This window comes from Marmota monax, unplaced genomic scaffold, assembly GCF_021218885.2.
Source record: "Marmota monax isolate L192 unplaced genomic scaffold, Marmota_monax_Labrador192_F-V1.1 WCK01_AAM20220418_F8-fsc00039, whole genome shotgun sequence".
Lineage (NCBI taxonomy): Eukaryota > Metazoa > Chordata > Mammalia > Rodentia > Sciuridae > Marmota > Marmota monax.
In genome coordinates, this window is record NW_026693602.1 from 5,202,982 (window position 1) to 5,222,773 (window position 19,792).

At 36.6% G+C, this 19,792-nt stretch overlaps 1 protein-coding gene across 3 annotated transcripts in view; it reads right to left on the minus strand.

Annotated features, from left to right (window-relative positions):
* Positions 1 to 8,079: 8,079 nt before the first annotated feature.
* Naa15 (N-alpha-acetyltransferase 15, NatA auxiliary subunit) overlaps positions 8,080 to 19,792 on the minus strand; it is a 104,468-nt gene continuing 92,755 nt past the window's right edge. For all 3 annotated transcript variants that reach the window (XM_046459524.2, XM_046459525.2, XM_058584058.1), the window contains 3 exons: positions 16,160 to 16,303; positions 12,800 to 12,897; positions 8,080 to 10,952 (listed from right to left, as the gene is read on the minus strand). In XM_046459524.2, the coding sequence (XP_046315480.1) occupies positions 10,752 to 10,952; positions 12,800 to 12,897; positions 16,160 to 16,303 (443 nt within the window). In that variant the 3' untranslated portion in view covers positions 8,080 to 10,751. The remainder of the gene's footprint in view (positions 10,953 to 12,799; positions 12,898 to 16,159; positions 16,304 to 19,792) is intronic.

Genomic DNA, 19,792 nt, shown 5'->3' on the forward strand with positions numbered 1-19,792 from the left:
TTTATTCCTTTAAACCTCAATTTATTTAAATAATTATTACTAGACTTCACTCTTCATGTGACAAATCTATTAAACATCAGGCACCACAGGTCTAAAACCTTAGCCACAACTCCCAACTTTTTATAAAACTGATTGTGGGTGCTGGGTATGCCTAACCCTCAACCTCATCAGCACCTCCATTTATTTTTTTTTTTTCAAGGAAGTCAGACAATGCTTTATTCTTATTGCTGAAAATAATGTTTTGCAGAGAAGGAACTTATAAGCAAATGTACAGCTGAAAATTTTCCTTGCCATCAATATGGATTTCCTCTAAAATACTTGAGACTGCTTGCAACTTCTTAGTACAAATTAAAATTTGTTGAACAGAGTTGCTCAGCATCAGAATGAAAACAGTTTGCCAAAAAAAAAAAAAACCCACTTGTTTAAATGCTAATAAATAACTAAACAATGTGGTTTTCATTAACAACTAACAGCAACAAAGCAACATCTACCAGAACCACCTATTTTCACCAATGACTCACTGTTTTTTTCCTGCCATCACAAATGGATTGTTCGGGGATAAGTGTTGCATCAGAGCACTTTCAGGCACCCAGAAAGTAATTCTTAACAGAAATAAATACAAGAATGTGAGCAACTCAAATAAAAGAGCCCGTGTGGCTGGGCCTTTCATTTGCACTGTGTGATGACCATCCACAATTGTTAATTCATCACCTGGAAACATGGGCGCAAAACTAGACAGAGCAGATCCGACAGCCATCAAAACTTCAATAAACTACACTCAGTTTCTTGTGTAGCAATGTGCAGTAACACAAGCCGAGTCTGGGAAGAAGTCATCATGGTTGTCTGCTAAAAACCAAGAAAGAGACCAAAGTGCTTCAAATGCTCCACAGAGCACAGGGAGAATCCTCTTTGCCAGGTGCAGGACAGCCTGGGCTGCTGGCAAGCACATTCTGCTGTAGGCACTTAGCTGGAGGAGAGGATGCTGTCAGACAGTTTGTCACAGTATGGTGTGTCATCCACCTTGAGACTGCAATACTTCTGGTTCAGCTTTGTATCTTTTGAGGTGGCCAATTCACTTGTGGCTGGCGACCTTGTGGAGTGTGGCAGTTTCAACAAAGGCAGGCTGGGGACGAGCTCCTTCTGGCTCCCATCAGTGTTTGTGGCCCTCTTCCTTAATTGGAAGAAAAATTTTAGAGGAAGTCACCCTTTAGAACCAAGCTTGTTCATATGGATAGAGCAAAAACATCAGGAGAATGCAGTCAAAAGCTATTCTTAGTTCATCCAGCGTTGCCTAACAAAGGCCCATGTTCTCTGCAGCTGGGATGAAACACACACTCATGATGGTAAGCAGCATGAAGGTGTCAAGGCCCTCTACTGGCTGAAAAGGCAGCAATGATAGAAAATGCTTCCTACAGGATGCCAAAGTAATTGTTGGTGTGGCATTGAAGTTTCATCAACATTCCCTTTTGAGAATATCGAACCCAGTCATCCTCAGCTGCTTCTTCACTTCAAGGATTTCTAGTTACTGCTCCTTCTTCTACTTCTCTGTTTGCAGTTCTTTCATTTCATTCTCCTCAACATCACTTTCTTCACTTATAGAAAGTGAAGTCACATCACAGGGAATATTTACTGGAGATTTTGTCACTTTCTTCAACACAAGGGGCTTTTTAAGACAAAGGTGACACTAAGCAACCTGTAGCACTTGGGGGGGGGGGCGCACTATGGTTTTTCTTGCCAATTTATCCTGTAATCTTCAACTTTCTTTAGCATCACAAAGCAAATGATCTTTGACTGCCCATCTATCCCAGCTTCAGTTTCACCCATTCTAATGAATCATATATTCTGGGATCTGTCTTTCCCAACAGTAACATGACAATCATGGAGTCACCTTGGTGGGTCTGGTTTGATGCGCAGTACTCTCTCCCTGAGGCCATGTTAAATTTCATGCCTGCACTCTTTTGCTCATCATAGCAAAGGACAAGTCTGGGTCAGGTGGAACAAGCACAGTGGGGGCCTCTTCCAGTTTATTCTTGGTCCCACTTTCTTCTGTTGTCTGGTTTACATCTTTTAATTGGCCTCTATCAATGCTTCCATTTGCCATCTATTTTTCATACTTATATTTCCTACTCACATTTCTATGTTCAGCCTGGCACTGATGCACTCAACTCCCTTCTGTTCTTGTCTTTCTCTTGTCATCTAACTCACAATTCGGAGTTAGTATTATCACTTATGTGGCCCTGTAAGCCATTCAGTTGAAGTTCCAGAAATGATCCTAAAATCACTTAACTTCTATGATTCCTAAGGTTCAATTCTGTGATCAACCTGTTGATGGATGCTCAAGTCATGCCTTTGCAGTTAAATCATTTTTCACACATGGTAGAGAAGGCCACAGCTAACTCTCTTCCTATCTCATACATGATAGAAAAAGAGTTAAGCTGTGGCCTTCTCTATCTAGATGCCTATCGTACATATTAAAGTCCCGCACAAAGCCTAGGTAGATTATATAGGTAAAGCCACCCATATCTCCCTCTCTCCTCTAAGAGAACTAATGTCTTAAATTTTGTGTTTATGATTCCCAAGCCTATTTTTACTTTATATGAATATATATCTGTAGAATATATGATGTCAATTGTTCCTTTGGAGATCACCATTGTTTTGAAAGGTCATCATTTGGTGTGTGTGTGGGGGGGTGGCGGTATTGGGGATTGAACTTGGATTGAACCACCGAGCCACATCTCCAGCCCTATTTTGTATTTTATTTAAAGATAGTTCTGACTTGCTTAGTGCCTTGTTTTTGCTGAGGCTGGTTTTGCACTCACAATCCTCCTGCCTCAGTCTCCGGAGCTGCTGAAATCACAGGTGTGCACCACCATACCCCACTGGAAGGTCATCTTTGATTCACTTAATGCTAACTTAGTCATTTTAACAGCAGAACATATGAATATAGCATAATTTATCCTTTTTTAAAATGTTAACTTTTTTTTTCAAATTTCACTATAAACAATACTACATTAAATATTCTTGCACATGGCTCTCTGGAAAATATGCGAGGATGTTTTTAGGGCATATATCCAAGTGATATTGCTGGTTCATAGGATATGCATGTTTCATTCTTTTAAATGTATTTTGCTGAATTCCTTCAGATATAATTTTATATTTAATTTGTATCAATTTATATTTTAAGGCAGCGCTTGAGAATTCCCTACATTGTTTTACAACATCTTCACCAACAATTTGATATTGACTTTAAAAGCTTTACCAACTTTATAGGTGTGAATTACATGGTATTTTGATATTGACCCTATTGATGCCCATCATTGAAACACTTTTCCTCAACACCATTATTTTCTTTTCCTTTTTTTTTTTTTTTTTTGTGGTACAAAGGATTGAGCCCAGGGGTAATTAATCAATGAGCCACATTCCCAGCCCTTCTTAAATTTTGAGACAGGGTCTTGTTAAGTTGCTGAGGCTTTGAACTTGTGATCCTTGTCTTGGGCTCCCCAAGCTGCTGGAATTACAGGTGTGGGTTACTGCACCTGGCTTTTGCCTAGTTTTTTGACTATGATTCGTACTTTTTTTTTTTTTTTGGAGCAGTATTGTCCAGCCCATACCACACACAACTCATTCTTCAACTCACGTACCTCTTCATTTTCAATCTATGCTGAGCCTTAGCTGATGATATAAGCATCTTCATTTAGATGTCCCCAAAGCATCTAAAATTGTCTAAAATGGATCGAGAGATTCATTTTAGACAATTTTAGATTCCCCCTTAGTTTCTTCTTCCCACTTTGTTTCGAGGCAAAGCATTAAGCCAAAACTCTTGACATCAATGTCAACTCATTTCCTTCTTCATCTGTTAACCTCATCTGAGGAGTTAGCTTATGCAGTCCTACCTTTTTAAACAACTCCCATTTTCTTGCTTTTCATATTTGCAGTTGTTGTCCTAACTACTTTCTTTCTGGGGCATTCTATATTTTCTAGTTTTCAGAAGCAAACACTTTGCAGCTAATATACACCTGGGCTTAACTCCAGATGTTATCATTTATAAACTGTGATAAGTGGTAAGTTACTGTATTTCTTTGGCCCTTACATTTCCTTTTAATGGCAATACCACCTAACTCCTGTGGTGTTTTCCAAGAATTAAATTAAAGCTAAATGCCAAATGTCTGCCTGGCAAATAGTAAAGAGTTCAGAGAATGGATTATTTATTAGCCCAACTACAATGTCTCTAGATTAATCCTGGTGCCTCCTGTTCTGCTTCTTATCCATTGCTAGCAGCACCATTTCAAATGTGCACGGTCTTCAAATTCAACAACTGTCCTACATTTACAAAGATAAACCTAGCTTCTTTCACATCATCTCCCCCCACTCCAAGTACCGCTGATTCAACTCCACCACTGAGCTATATACACAGATCTTGTTTTTTAAATTTTGAAATAGGGTCTCACTAAATTGTTAGGCTGGCCTTAAACTTGCAATCCTCCTGTCTCAGTGCCACAATGCCAGGCTACATGCAGTCTCTACACTACCAGGCAAACACTCTCATCCTGAGTTCCACCTATCCTAGAATCATGGTTCCTTTCACAAGATTTATAATAGTGATTCATTCATTTATGGAAAATGCAGTCCTATAATCCCTATAGGGGAACAAATGGGCACTTGATTCGGGGTTATGGAATATGGATATATAGAATAATATATCTATCTACCTGTTCTTATTTAATATTTACCTCCTGATTCTGTTTTGCTCTGGTATTCATTCACTTAAAAACTCAAGGTCCTATCTATGGCAATTATAATTAAAAAGTTGTTTGAATGGAGTCATTACCATACATCTAATAAAACTTGAGAGGTGATTTTTTTCTCTACTATTGTCTCTGGTACAATAGTAACAGCATGAAAAGCATGGACTTTGAAACTACAAAAGCTCTTAACAAAATTAAAACCTACATTCTGCCGCTTAATGTAAAGCAAGTCAAACTTTAATATCTTTGCACTTCCACAGTTATTTACCCTTTGATCCCTTGGGAGGGGCAATCCAATAGTGTAAAATATTTCGGTAGTTCTCAATTTTGGATCCCTGGGGACAGAAAAGGTCAGAAGAAAAGGAAAGAGAGAAAAAGGAAGGCAGGCCAATCACCAACAGTGACTCCAGATCATATATATCAGAATCTTTGCTTGTGGGCCTGAGCATCATAGTTCCCTTAGGACTCTTAATTATAAGTGTCAAGTTTATGACTTAAAGGATTCAACCACCTAACCCAAATTGAAATCAGCCATGAATCGCAGGTATTGACTGGCTCTAAGTGTTCAGATAGAAATAGTGGATTCGTATCTTGGGTCTCTTTCTTTGTAATGATTAAAAGCAGAGATACCAGGCTATTAAAAATGTATTCTACATAGATGGTGTTACTAGTGCCCTGTTATTTGAAAGAAGAAAAACAGTGATGATCCTCACATAACTTAATTTCAATGGGCATGATGTTACCTGGGTGGCTGGTTGCTAAAGAAATGAAGGATGAGTAGATTCACTGCCAACCAATGCCACAAAGAACAGACAACAGAAAATTAGAGGTTCTCTAGGCATCTGCTTCCTACAAGACCAGTCACAACCATTTGTCTGAAAAACTATAGGAGGGGAAAAAAATTACATGTGACAAATATATTCTTAACATAAATAAAGTATAATGGCTCAGAGTATTTTGAGGAAATTCCTTAAGTTCAACAGAGGGACAAGAGGACGATAAACAGAAATACTATACACCGATTACAGATAAGGATAAAAAAATTTGTGAGACTTTGTAGGTGACCTGAAAGTTAACAGTACTTTATTGCTATTTTCTACAATCTGTAGAGCAATAATATTCACAGCAAGCTTAACAAGGATTTAAATATCTACTATGCACTGTCCTAGTCACTATCTTTATATCAGGTACCCAGTGTAAATCCTTAGGATTTCATACAACACATTAAAAATGGATTTACATGAGTCCGAACCAAAGTATTAATAATTTCACTTCATATTATAATTGGTCATTTTTCTCAAATAAAAAGCATCCTAGCAGGTGAATGGAAAAATGCTATGTTAAATGGAATGTCTGAAAAAACAGCCTCTTAAAAATTTTTAAGCCATAAAAAATCACAAGTGAAGGAGTTGGCTCATTCTTAGAGGTCCTTTTTAATGAACTTCTGGACAAATATTAACTATACAACTATGCTAAATACATTTTTAAAAATACTTCTATTAATTTTTTTCACTAAATGAATGAAGAATTAGTATTTAGTATTCCAGAGTTCAGAACTAAGAAGGAATAATGTAGAAGAGAGGGATGTTATTACCTACTTCTTTAAATGGCCATCTTTTTATTTTAAAAGTTAAGCAGTATGACTATTTGAAGGCAAATAAGCAGTTCATAAGGAAAGATGAGAGGTGGTAATTATTAAATAAAATTTTAGAAGCACACTTTACCCATTTGTGGTGAGGCATTAAGCACACACCATGGACCCAAACTTGTAAATCAAAATCAAAGTAAACAGACTGCAAATTTATAAAAGCTCAAAGTTACAATCTACCTATGGTAATCTGGGCTTGGAATGTTAGGGAGGTTTGTCTTAATGCACAGAATATAAATTTAATTAACATACTGAAAGCAAGCCATAGATCCAGAATATACTCTAAAAATAGATTTTTTTCTAAAATAATTTGTACTTATTGAAGCCAAGTTAAATATTTAGCAGCAGTGGAAATGTGTATATCACAGAAAAATTTCAAGCATATTTTCATCATAATCAATTCTTTTCAGTTAAAAAGAATTATACCACTTGTATGGAATAACACAAGACACTTAAACTACAGAAAAAGACCTAATTTTTAAAACAGTATGGTCTGTTAGTTTGCTTATACTTTTGGTATAAGTAGCCTTGAAACAAAGTCTATGTTTTGTTTTTGGCCAAAAGAATTCTATAAAGGACGCGGAAGACTTCCAATCTTGTCTATAGTTGACTAGTTAGTAATAAGTTCTAATATTATCTGAGTTTTTTCTTTCTTCTGGCAATAGTACCAAAACTGACAGTACTTAAAGGCACCTAAATAAACCAACAGTAGGAAACTTCCACTTCTTTCTTATACTATTCCCTCTCCTTTGGCTCATTTTTAATGTAATCATAAAGAGATATGTCCTAATGCAAATACCAGTTTGCTCTGGAATTTGTATATCTAGACAGTATATAAAAGACACTCTTCTGTGCTGCTAAAAATAGAGCATTACTTTCTCCAGAACCTCCTCATACTACAAATATTTTATTTCAAGATCCATCTCATAGGTTGCATGCTGAAAGTTAAAAGTGCAATTTGATAAATAATTTTCCAAAAATGTTTTATTGCTACAGGTTGAGAGATTTTTGAATGTCAAAATTGAAACAAAATTTAATGTTTTGGCATCCCATGTTACAACACAGTCATAGCCATTACATGGGATCTTGTTTTTAATTTAGACTTAGTAGCAGATTCAGCAACAGTTATTAAGAAACAGAATATTAAGAAACCTTATCTTGGGGCTGGGGTTGTGGCTCAGAGGTAGAGTGTCTGCCTAGTACGCATGAGGTACTGGGTTCGATCCTCAGCACCACATTAAAAAAAAAAAAGAAACCTTGCCTTAGAGAGAAAAAAAAAAGGCAGCAGCAGCATGAGCTAAAGTAGGAAGACTACACTACTTTCCACCAGAAAGTTCTTTGAATTTTCCTAATTTCAGAATTCAAGGCTGGCAATTTTGAAAGACAAGTATGTACTTACACAAGTATGTCTTGTATATTACCCATCTTTTTCATTTTTTAGATTTTCCCACACATGGAACACATGGCAGCTGAAATATTCCTAGAAACTGCACAGAAGAGAGATTTCCCTGAATTTATTGTAACCTACCTGAATCTGGACCGCACTGTTCTGACCTCTTCATAGTCAGTTTTTGTTTCACAGCTCTAATAAGGAACATACCACAGAGTACATGCAAACACTGAAAAACAGGGCCTGATACAGCCCACAGGAAAGCTCTTCACTAACATCGGCACTACATTTAGTCATGCCATGAAAGATCATACTTTATTGTTGCGCATAATAAATACAGAAAAAATGGTGAAAATGTATGACTCAGAACTATCTAATTAAAGCTGAGTAGATTAACCTAAGTCAAGATTTTAGTCTTCCAATGAGAAATGACAAAGAGTAACTGAATATAAAGAAAAATGAAAAGAACTTTACTTTCCTATGTTAATACAGGTCAAGGGACCCTTTCTTATCAAAAGGGTTGATAACACCAGTTCTTAGCAATAAACATAAGGCACTTGTTTAGATTACAACATCACTGCAATTTTTTCCACTTGTTTTCTAACCCTGTTTTTCCCCCACAGTATCATTGGAAATTAATGAATGAGGCAAATATGAGATGATTTAGTTGATACTTCTTAGAGCAAGACGGTACAGTACACAATATTTTAGGGGTGATGTCTGGACATAAAATGAACCCAGTCAAGGTCCTCTGACACCAGACAATGTATCCACTATCAAGTAAACCTGAAAGAAAATAAAAGATTTATTCAATAGTTTCCAGTAAAATCGGGTTGGAATACAATATACATGTTAGGAATTTAGATCCCCATGGGTGGCATCTGCATTTAGAGTTCTGAGTACTTTTCATTCTAAGACAATCTACATCATTTGAACATTGTCAAGACATATAGATGAATTTCATTTCAATATACAGTAGAGTTTAAACAGAATTCACACACATACCCCCTACATATGGCTGGTGCCTCCTCCAAACACCTCATTAGTGGCAGAGGTAGCACTAGTGTTCTTTCCCAACAATAAGAACTTCTGTTGCCACTCATAGGAGAAGTTGAAAAAAAAAAAAAAGTTTTTATTTTTTTGCCATCTGTTAAGATGTTCCTGAGACAGGGCCAGTCAATAAAACAAAACAAAGCACTGGAGTTCTGTTTGTAATTTTCTTTTTATCACTAAACTGTTAGACTGGGATGTGGAATGCAGGTCATGTACTATGAAAGAATCAATGAAACAATTAGGATTTCTGAAAATTCCCTTTAGAGTATACACTCTATATACTAAAAGTACTACAAAAAGTTCAATTATATACACAGCTGATTCATTTTACTTAATCTTATTTGCTCAGATCTTGCAAATGCAATGAGAATATTGAGCCTGAGGCTAGTTCTCAGTGTACAGGTTTGACATGTTTAAGGCTCATTTTTCCCAAAGTAGTTTTGTTTTCCTTTCAGAGTATGAGTTACATTCATAGTACCTGCCACCATCCCACCCTCAATGAAGCCTTAATGTTGGGGCACATTACACTTCATTACGGAACTTCCCTGACACCAGCATCAGCCCATTCTAAAAGCGCCCACTGCACTAGCTTGACAGTGCCCTACATGGCCTCTGGCTTGCACCTCTGTTTCCACCTGTGTATTTTCACAGAAGCCCAACACAGATTAGTGGAAATATTCACACAACTGTTTTTCAAAACAATTTATTGCATCATATTTGGTACCTTATGTTTGACAACAAAAAAGAAATTACATCTGTAACTGCAGGAAAAAGAAGCTGGTCTGTTATTGGAAAAAAAAAATCTTGGGCCCTTTAAAAATTACAAAGTCTTGGGCTTGCCTGAAACAACTGAGCAAGAAATATATTCTTAGAAATGTAGGGCTTCAAGTATTACAAACCTGTGACACTGTGGAAAAATTCCAGAGGTATCTAAACTGCAGCACTTTTTTTTTCTGCATATCGTGAACAAGGCCTGCTGAGGTTTTAACTATTAGTCTCTTGATCAGTCATAGAATGGTAGTCAGGAGTTCTGTCTGTAACTTCAAGCCATGGTGGATTTTCTTTTTTCACTCTTGGGTGAAAAATTCATGCTTGCTAATTAGTTGGTGCCACATCACAGTGCATTTGGTTCTTGCATTACAGTTTTAACAAGTTTGGCCAAAACAATGCTAAAAGGTTTGCATTGTTATTTTAGTTCTTCAAGTTTTAGTTAAAATTGAGATTGTTCCAACTGGTTCCTTCAGTTAAAAACTGTGGTACAAGAACACCAAACTGATCATGTACAGTGAATTTTGGAAACACAACAAGCGTATTGAACACCTCCTAGGTTTCTTATAATCCTGCTTGGTATCTATATGTCCCAGTTTCTACAACATCAAGCATCTGTTGTAGATTTCTCCGTAAATAGTGATTCACATTGCATACTTCCTATGGTCAGATTCAACCCCGTAACAAAATCAGTCAGATGCTAAAGCCCCAACAACTCTTTGTGCTCAGTGAAAGAATCCAGTGCTAAAACAGCATTTATGCTGTCTGAGATATAGTAAAATCTCACAAGACAAATTTAAAGTAATATTTCTGCCACACACCTGCTTTGTTAGCTGTAATAGCCTCCAGATTTTATATAAATTAGTTTAAAAACATGGTGGGTAGGTAGGAATAGGATAAGGTATCTTTTTTTTAATCCCTCAATTTTAGCAGCTTTTAATTTTTTAAGAAACTGAACCTATGTCCTGTAATGTTAGATATTTTATATATACTTTTTCAGCAGGATAAAAAACGTAAAACACTATTTGAAGGCAAGACCATTTACTCCTCTCATTCTGTGTAAGTTAGAGCAATGCAGCAGGTGCGTGACAAAAATATTATACACTAGATATGGTCCAAAATCATCCATTTTCTTGTTTAATGATGTTCAAATTTCATTGGCCAGTTCTTCGGTTTCTGCAGAACTATCTCCATTAACTGTGATCTTCATATCCTCTTCATATCCAGGAGGCATAAAAGCCAAAGCATAAGGGAAAAGCTTATGACAACTTGCTCTATAAGCTTCAGCAGCTTCTTTACAGTCTCCTAGGCTACCAACACACAAGGCTTCTAATACCTCCATACAAGTCTAAAGAGAGAAGAAAGGTCATGTTATAACTTGTTCAAAAATGGACTTTTTTTGTGAATTCATGAGACATTTTGACATTAACCGATTTCTAAAATAAAAAAAATAATAATTATTATTTAAAAGGGGGGGGCATACTAAAAAGGAAAAAATGTACTCCTGTGTACACATTCTATTAGAATGTTCTTCAAGGCCTTCAAAGTATTTCTTGCAAATTGCAGGGTTTATACAAAGAGCATAAATAGAGACAAATAAATGAACAAGGTCAGGACTAAGGTGAGGCAATGTATACAAGGTGCTGAATTTAAAGGAACACTCAGCAAGTGCATGACCCTTCACTTCATACCTACCCTAGCCCTCTGTATAAATGTCAAAATTTACAATGCCAATGCCAATTAACACATGAAAGCATTCTGAATATTTTGGAGGCTTATAGCCACCCAGCAAAATCAAACACTGATTTCTCAACTTTGTATTCCAATTAAGGAGCATCTTAAGGAATATCCACAAACCAAGCACAAACCAAGAAAAAAAAAAAAAAAACCAAGAAAACAAAACAATGATTCTTTCAATCACCCCCTAAGTCTGTTTCTTATATTTTTAAATGATTCATGCTGAGTTGCATTTCTCATGTTTTCTTTCTTTTATTTTTTTTTTAATTTTTTTAATATTTATTTTTTAGTTTTTAGCGGACACAACATCTTTATTTGTATGTGGTGCTGAGGATCAAACCCAGGCCACACGCATGCCAGGAAAGCACGCTACCGCTTGAGCCACATCCCCAGCCCCTTTCTTTATCTTTTCACTTAGAAAACACTACTTAGGGGGCTGGGGATGTGGCTCAAGTGGTAGCGTGCTTTCCTGGCATGTGTGTGGCCGGGGTTCGATCCTCAGCACCACATACAAACAAAGATGTTGGGTCTGCCAAAAACTAAAAAGTAAATATTAAAAAATTCTCTCTCTTAAAAAAAGAAAACACTACTTAGGCCAGGCACAGTGGTGCACACCTGTAATCTCAGCGACTTGGGAGGCTGAGGCAGAAGGATAACAAGTTTGAGCCTAGTCAGAGCAAGCTAGTGAGACCCTGTCTGAAAATAAAAAAATAAAAAGGGCTGCAGATATAGCTCAGTGGTAGAGCACTTCTGGGTTCAATTCCCAGTACCCAAAAGGGGGTGGGGGGGGGGGCTGGAAAACACTATTTAGTTTCTAGATAACATAGTACCCTATAAACTTTGCCAAGCTACCAGGTTCTTAAATCCAGGTTCTAATCTAAATGATGCATTAATTTGCAACCAAAAAGTTTAATTATTCCTTTTTATTTGTTATTAAATGAACATGAAACTATCATCAATAAAATTGTCTATCAGGCTGATTGTAACATGAGGCAGCTGTCCTTTGTTTTTAATTTAAACTGGAAGTAACATTTTGCCATATCCTCATAATATATATTTTGTTCTATTTAAGTTTTTTAACTTAGTTCCTGGTAAATAAATCATAAGTAGGTAATAATCTTCACTGAGACCACTGCTAACTCAGAGAAGGCGAATTAGTTGAAACCCCCAAATAACTATAGAATCTCTCTATAACTTTACAAAAACATATCTCTAAAATAGTTATTCCATCTTATAGATGTAAAACTCATTATGAAATGTCAGATACCCTGGTGCGTGCATGTGCTCACGCACGCACACACACACTCTCTCCTAAATAAATTTAAGATAAGCTGTTTCTGATACAAATTCATAATGGTTTAGAGAATATTATACATAAATAAAGAAAACAATTATTTCTCTTGGTGACTAGAGAAAAGGTAGTTAGGTTTTCTTACAAATTATTTCAAAACTCTTTACCTGGAGATTTCTGTTAGTGAGGGATTCATCAAGGGTTGTTGCCAATTCTATAGCTCGTTTCTGACTAGAAGGATCTAAATAATATACCATTTTGGCAGCTAAACGAGAGGAAAAAAGGAAATTTATTTTAAGGTAAAACCATTATCTTATCCTCTACTCAATCAAATATAAAATGCAGGATATAGGTGCACATAATGTATTATTACATATTAAAAATGGGAAGACACTGTAATTTAAAAAAAAACAAAAATCCTGAGAAACAGTATAACAGTCCAGAGTAGGAGAAGAGATTATAATACATTAGCAATAAAACACTATGTATTTGGAAATGTGCACAAGGAGATAAAGAAATACAAATATTCTAATCATACTTGCCTTTATGTGGTGAAACCATGGAAAGTTTTCTTTCTAAAATAAATATAAGGATTTGGTGGTGAAGGGAATACTTCATAAAATACAAGTGGGAGAGGGAGGTGAAGAGAGGCTACCAAATCTCCATGGTGTGAGACAAAAGCTGAATTCAGGTTTCCACAAAGGCAATAATAGCTGCTAGGCTTCTTAGCCAGGAATTTAAAAAGCATACCACACTAAAGCACTATCCACAAAGTCCCATAAAGTCCCGACCTTGGTTCTTGGACACAGACCTTTTACCCTTAGATTTTGTGAACTATGAGATGATTTCAGGTTTATCATTGCTAAATTTGATACCTACATAAGCATGAGAAATGGGATGAGGGTCACATGGAGAGAATCTGAAGAGCACAATGAGGGAAGAATGAGAAGAAAGCAAGCTCCACCTCCATTGTTATGTACATGTTTATATTCAATTATATTTGTTTGTTTGTAATGCCAATGGTGAACTAGGAGAAACAACTGATCTTGATTTAAGTTTAATTCTATAAAAACAAGCAAATTTAAGTTGCCTGTTTTTATAGAATTAAAATGTAACAGGCCTCCTCCCAGGGGCTGTCATAAGGAGAGTTTTGTTCCTGAGCTATCCCTTCCACCACGATATTCTGCCTCACCTCCGCAACCATGAGCTAAAATAAACTTTTCCTCTTCTAAGTTATTGGGTTGTTTTGGCTTTTTAAAAAAAAATTTTTTTTTAGTGTTGATGGACCTTTATTTATTTATTTATTTATTTATTTATTTATTTATTTATTTATTTATTTATTTATATGTGGTGCTGAGAATTGAACCCAGTGCCTCACACATGCTCAGCAAGTGCTCTACCACTGAGCTAAAACCCTAGCCCCTCTAAGTTGTTGTCACATATTTGGGTCACATAAATGAAAAGCTGACATTAACACAGAAATTGGTACAAAGAAGTAGGGTCATTGTTGTGACTAACCCATCAGTCTATGAAACTGCTTTGTAGGAACAATTTGAAAGTTTGGTGATGCAGGTGAGGGAAGCCATAGAATGCTGTAAGCACAGCTTAACGGGCAATTTTGGAGTGAGCTTTAAAGACCAGAATAGACATGCTCTTGAGGTTTCAGATGCAATAATTGTTAAATTTGGTGGAGGAAATTTCAAAGCAGCATAGCATGCAGGCAGTGGCATAGATACTGCTGAAGCTTTTAGCCATCTTCACTGTGAGAATTGGGAGCACAAAGCACAAAAGATTTGAAAGTCTTGCAGTTTGGCTAGGAAAGATGTGAAACTGGTACCAAGGAAAATGTGATTGCTGAAGAGAATACCACCACTAAAGAGAAGCTAGGTACTTAGCACAGACTAACAGGAAAGATGTCTTGAGGGCATGTCAGGAATTGACAAGACTCAAGTGTGTATAAGTGAAAGCTTGTTTGGAATATGTTACACCCAGGCTTCCTGAAAAGTGGTTTCCCCAGGATTCAATTCACCATGTTCAGCCACCCACGCACCCAAAGGCTTCATTCAGCAGCAGTGGCCCAAGGAGGCCCAGATATTGCCTGAGCAGGTAGTAGACCTTGACATCATCCACATGCTGCTGGTTCTGCAGGAAGACAGGATGCTGCTACAAAGGGTCATAGAGGCTTCCCACTCAGATTCAAAGGAAGGCCTGGGGGCTCAGGCCAGTGTAGCAGAGGCAGAATCCCTGTAGGCATCCTAACAGAGTGATGTGTGAGGCTTAGAAAAAAAAGCCAAAGCTGAGGTAAGGATCCCTGGGATTAAAAGAGACCAAGAAGGCTGGGATGTCTGCTGAGGAAAGTTGAAGAAAGTGAGCACAGGCCAAGAGAGAGGCCATATGTGCTACAATGAACCAGGCTACAGGGATGGGACTGTCCAAACCTTCTGGAGATCATATGTCACCACCATGTGTCCCAGATACCAGATATGGAGCTACAGGACATCTGTGTTTCAGTCTTGCTTTGCCCTATCCCTTCTTTCTACACCTCTATGCCTTTCATTAGGAACAGAAATGTTTACTTTGTGCCACTATATATCAGATGCATGTAACTTTGCTTTCTATCTTACAGGGGCCCACAGACAAGAGTTTACCTTGAGTCTCAGAGGAAACATTGGACTTGGACTTCTGGGCAATGCTGAAACTGTTAAGACTATGGGAATTCCTAAAGATGAATTGAATATATTTTGCAATGTGAAATGGACATGAACTTTTGGGGCCCTGGAGCAGGATGTTAGTTTGAATCTGGGAATATCCCCTGCAAAAATCTCATGTTTTGAAAGCATGATCCCCAATGCAGAAATGTTCAGATGTGAATGATTAGATTATGAGAGCTGTGAGACCTCATAGGTGGATTAATCCATCTGATGAAGTAATAATTTCAATGGACTACTGGGTGTTAACTGCAGACTGGTGGAGTGTGGCTGAAAATAGCAGGTCACTGGGGGCATGATCTTGGAGATTATATTTTATTCCTGGCTCAGACCACACATGTTCTGTTGTGAGGTGACAACTTCCCTTCACCATGATGTTCTGCCTCAGCTCAGGCCCAGGGCAATGGAGCCAGCTGACCATGGACTGAGACCTCTGAAATCATGAACCCAATATAAACTTTTTCTCCTAATTTGTTCTTGTTAGGTATTTTGTCAAAACAAGAAAAAGCTGACTACACAAATCTCTCTTCTTAATACCCAGCTAACTCTTACACCCCACACCCCCTTATAGATACAGCCAGATCTCACCTCCTCCTCACATCTACATCTCTTCAACAGGACTAACACCTGTGCATGCCTCTAACATTTTTCTATATGGAATTCTGTAAACATTACTATTAGGTCTGATAAAAATAAAACATGTTCTCTTTTTTTTAAAAAAAAATGCATATTCCCTCTTCTAAGCTTAACTTATCATTGTTCCATTAAAATACTGAAGTTGTTTTAGAAAGCTGAAAAAAGACAAAGTAAGGTGATTACCTGATAATCTGTGAGGCAATGAATCAGAATTCCTTTTCAGAAAAGTTTCATTAAAATTCTTTGGATTCGTTGCTCCAAAAAGACGATTCATTTCTTGTTTTAATACTGTTCTAACTGTATCAGGTAAATCTTTACTTTCACACACTGTTGAATAAAAGTAAACTCTCTTAGCATTTAGATACTTTGATAAAGTTTTTAGTACTTAAATTATCTACTTGATGAGATCAATGAAACAGCCATTATACACAAATACCAACACCTACGGATAATTCAACATCTAAAGAGCTTACCTACAAAAATTTAAATGATATGTAGTATTATTTTCTTACTCTTTCCTTCCATATCCACGTAAATTTATCAATTAAAACAAAAATAAAAACATGGTTGACTTCAGTAACCTTTATCTCAAGGAACTATATGAACTGAGCTATTTATAAAAAGCTCTTTAAGAACCACCAAAGCATTTTCCTATAATAAATACACTGGAGTCATCATATTCTCATTGGACTTTGGAAGTGAAAAAGTAGACCCCAATCTCTCTAGACTAAATCCAAGTTATGCTTTGTTTCATTGTTATTTTGGTACAGTCTGGAGCTTTATAGCTAGACAGACCTGGGTATGGATCTAGGCTTGAATAAGTCATAACCTCCCTGAATCTATTTACTGATATATAAAATGGGGAAACAGCTAACCTAGAAAAACTGCAGGAAGAAAAAGCTATGTATAAAAATGCTAATTGGTGTGTAATAAATTGTAATTACTATTTTTATCACAGTCTGAAAAGAATAAGTAGATTTTCATTATGGCTAAGAACTAATGTGGTGGCTTCCAAATTTTGACTTGCAATTATTTATCTGTACTGGGACAAATATACATTCCATATCCATAGTATGTGTAATACATGCTGGCATTTTCTGTAATGTCCTATTTGAGGTTTTCAAATGCTAGTCATGTTCCACTGATAACCGATCTCATTGTTCCACTAATGGATCATGACCCTAAAAGTTCTAACGCTAAACTCTGAGGGGGTAAACATCTAAGTTAACTATTCTACACAAAATTATTAATTGAATAATTCATTCATATGCCCTTTGTTGGTTAACAGCACCTTTTTCTATTGTACTATAGAATTGGATGGCTCAAATAAATGAGCTACTAAAAAGTTTAGTTTAATCTTCAATGCCACTGTACTTTCAAATTTGTTTTGGCAATTTATCAATACTTGTTTCTTAAGGAAGAAACAAGTTGTTTTTGTTTATTTGTTTGTTTTTTAAAGGTTCTGAATTTATTAGAACAGCAAGGAAATAACAGGTTTAGACTATACTACAAATAGAGCTCAAACTGCTCATAAATAGCAACTGGGCTTACTTGGGGGTAGAAAGAAGGGAAATTCTTCAGACTACTGCACAAGGACACAGACTCCTCACCCTAAACAAAGTATTAAAGAGTAAACAGGAAAATTTCTGGTAAGACAGAAAACAGAAAAATCCACATACTAAATAACATGTCATAATGACTTAACACATCCCTTAGGGTTAAGCATGCATTTGTAGGAAGCAAACAATGCTTTCCATAGAAAGAAAAGTTGTCAAAATAGGTTAGGGCCAATTAAAATGAACATTACCTCAAAAATTACAGATCTTGTATAAAACACAAATTATTTCCAGGGACCTTGGTGGTATACCTAAAATGTTTTTGGAAACTACATAAATATAAAGGGGAGGGGCGCTTTATAATTTTTGTTACCTATATTAGTTTATTTCCCTCAGACTAATATCCCCAGAAAAACCAAAACTGCTAAAGAAAAGAATCCTACAAAAGTAAAAACAACCTATAAATACACATGTAACAAATCATATACACATAAACTTCCATTCTTACTAATAGTTGCTTATGAAACCATACTTCATTTACAATTTTACAAAAATTCACTTTTTAAAAAAATTTTTTTTTAGTTGTAGATGGACACAATACCTTTATTTATTTATCTTTATGTGGTGCTGAGGATCGAACCCAGTGCCTCACATATGCTAGGCAAGTGTTCTACCACTGAGCTACAACCCCAGCCCCACAAAAATTCATTTTTAAAAAATCATATAGATTTTAAGTGTAACTTCCAGGAAGATAGCAACAACCTCCCCCGCCCACCACCACCACCACTATAAGAAATGCCTTACGAAATTCCTTTCTTTCTTTTCCCCTTGGTACTATGGACTCAACTTAGGAGTTCCCTACCACTGAGCTATATCCTCAGCCCTTTGCTTTTGTTTAACTGTTAAGTCAGGGCCTCACCAAGTTGCTCAGGCTGGCCTCAAAGTTGGAATCTTCTGCTTCAACCTCCCTAGTTGCTAGGACCACAGGCTTGCATCACCATTTCTGGCTGGCCCATGGAATTCTAAGAAAGGAGCAATATCTAGGCTAGGGCTGTAGCTCAGTGGCAGAGCTCCTGTCTTACACTTCTGAAGCACTGGGTTCCATCCTCATTGCCACATAAAAATAAATAAAGATACGGTGTCCATCTACGACTAAAAAAAATATTAAAAAGAAAAAAAGAAAGGAGCAATGTCACATGGGACAGGTTTATTAGAGGACCTATTGCTGCTAAAGACTAGTGGGCAAACCAGGTGCAGTGGCGCAGTCCTGTAATCCCAGTGGCTCTGGAGGCTGAGACAGGAGAATTCAGAGTTCAAAGTAAGCCTTAGCAATAGCGAGATGCTAAGCAACTCAATGAAACCCTGTTTCTAAATAAAATACAAAATAGGGGATGTGGCTCTGTGGTTGAGTGACCACGAGTTCAATCTCTGTTCCAAAAAAAAGGAGTAAATAAGTCACATGAATCAAAGAACAATAACTGAGGAGAGGTTGGCTGGGGGTGAAACAACAAAATTTCTTCTAAGGGGTCTCTGATTTGGATCCTATTATATCTTAAAACTAAAACAGTGTTTGGTTCAAGCTATTAGTTTATCAGCAGACAGAATTAATTAAGTAATCATCAATGATTATAAGTTCCACTAAAAGGCAAATCTAAGCAAAAGGAGTTGCCTTAAGTTACCAGGCCAGCTGTCATTATTAAAAGTTTGAGCTGGGTGCAATGGTACACATATCTGTAATCCCAGGGCTCAGAGGCTGAGGCAAAGGATGCCGAGTTCAAAGCCACCCTCAGCAAAAGTGAGGCGCTAAACAATTCAATGAGACCCTGTCTCTAAATAAAATATAAAATAGGGCTGGGGATGTGGCTTAGTGGTCAAGTGCCTGTGAGTTCAAATCCCTAATAGCCGCCCCCCGCCAAAAAAAGTTTGGGTTGAAAAAATGCTCATATTTTCAAACCATGGGTTACTAGCTTGTAGGACAATCTACTAAATGATTACCACTGATACAGCAAAATAAATGAGAATATTAAACAGAATTAAATAAAATGATAAAAGATCAAAGGACATTTGAGATGATACACAAATACAGAAGAAAAGTAATCTTGGCAGATAAAAAATGAGGCGGTACAAATGAGAAAGAAAAGAGATATAAAGTTCATTGTGGAGCCAGATAGCCAAATAGTACTAATTTTTAAAGTATTTAAGAGAATATAAACCTGTTTAAAAAAAAAAAAACTAGACAAACTGAATATTAATATATAAA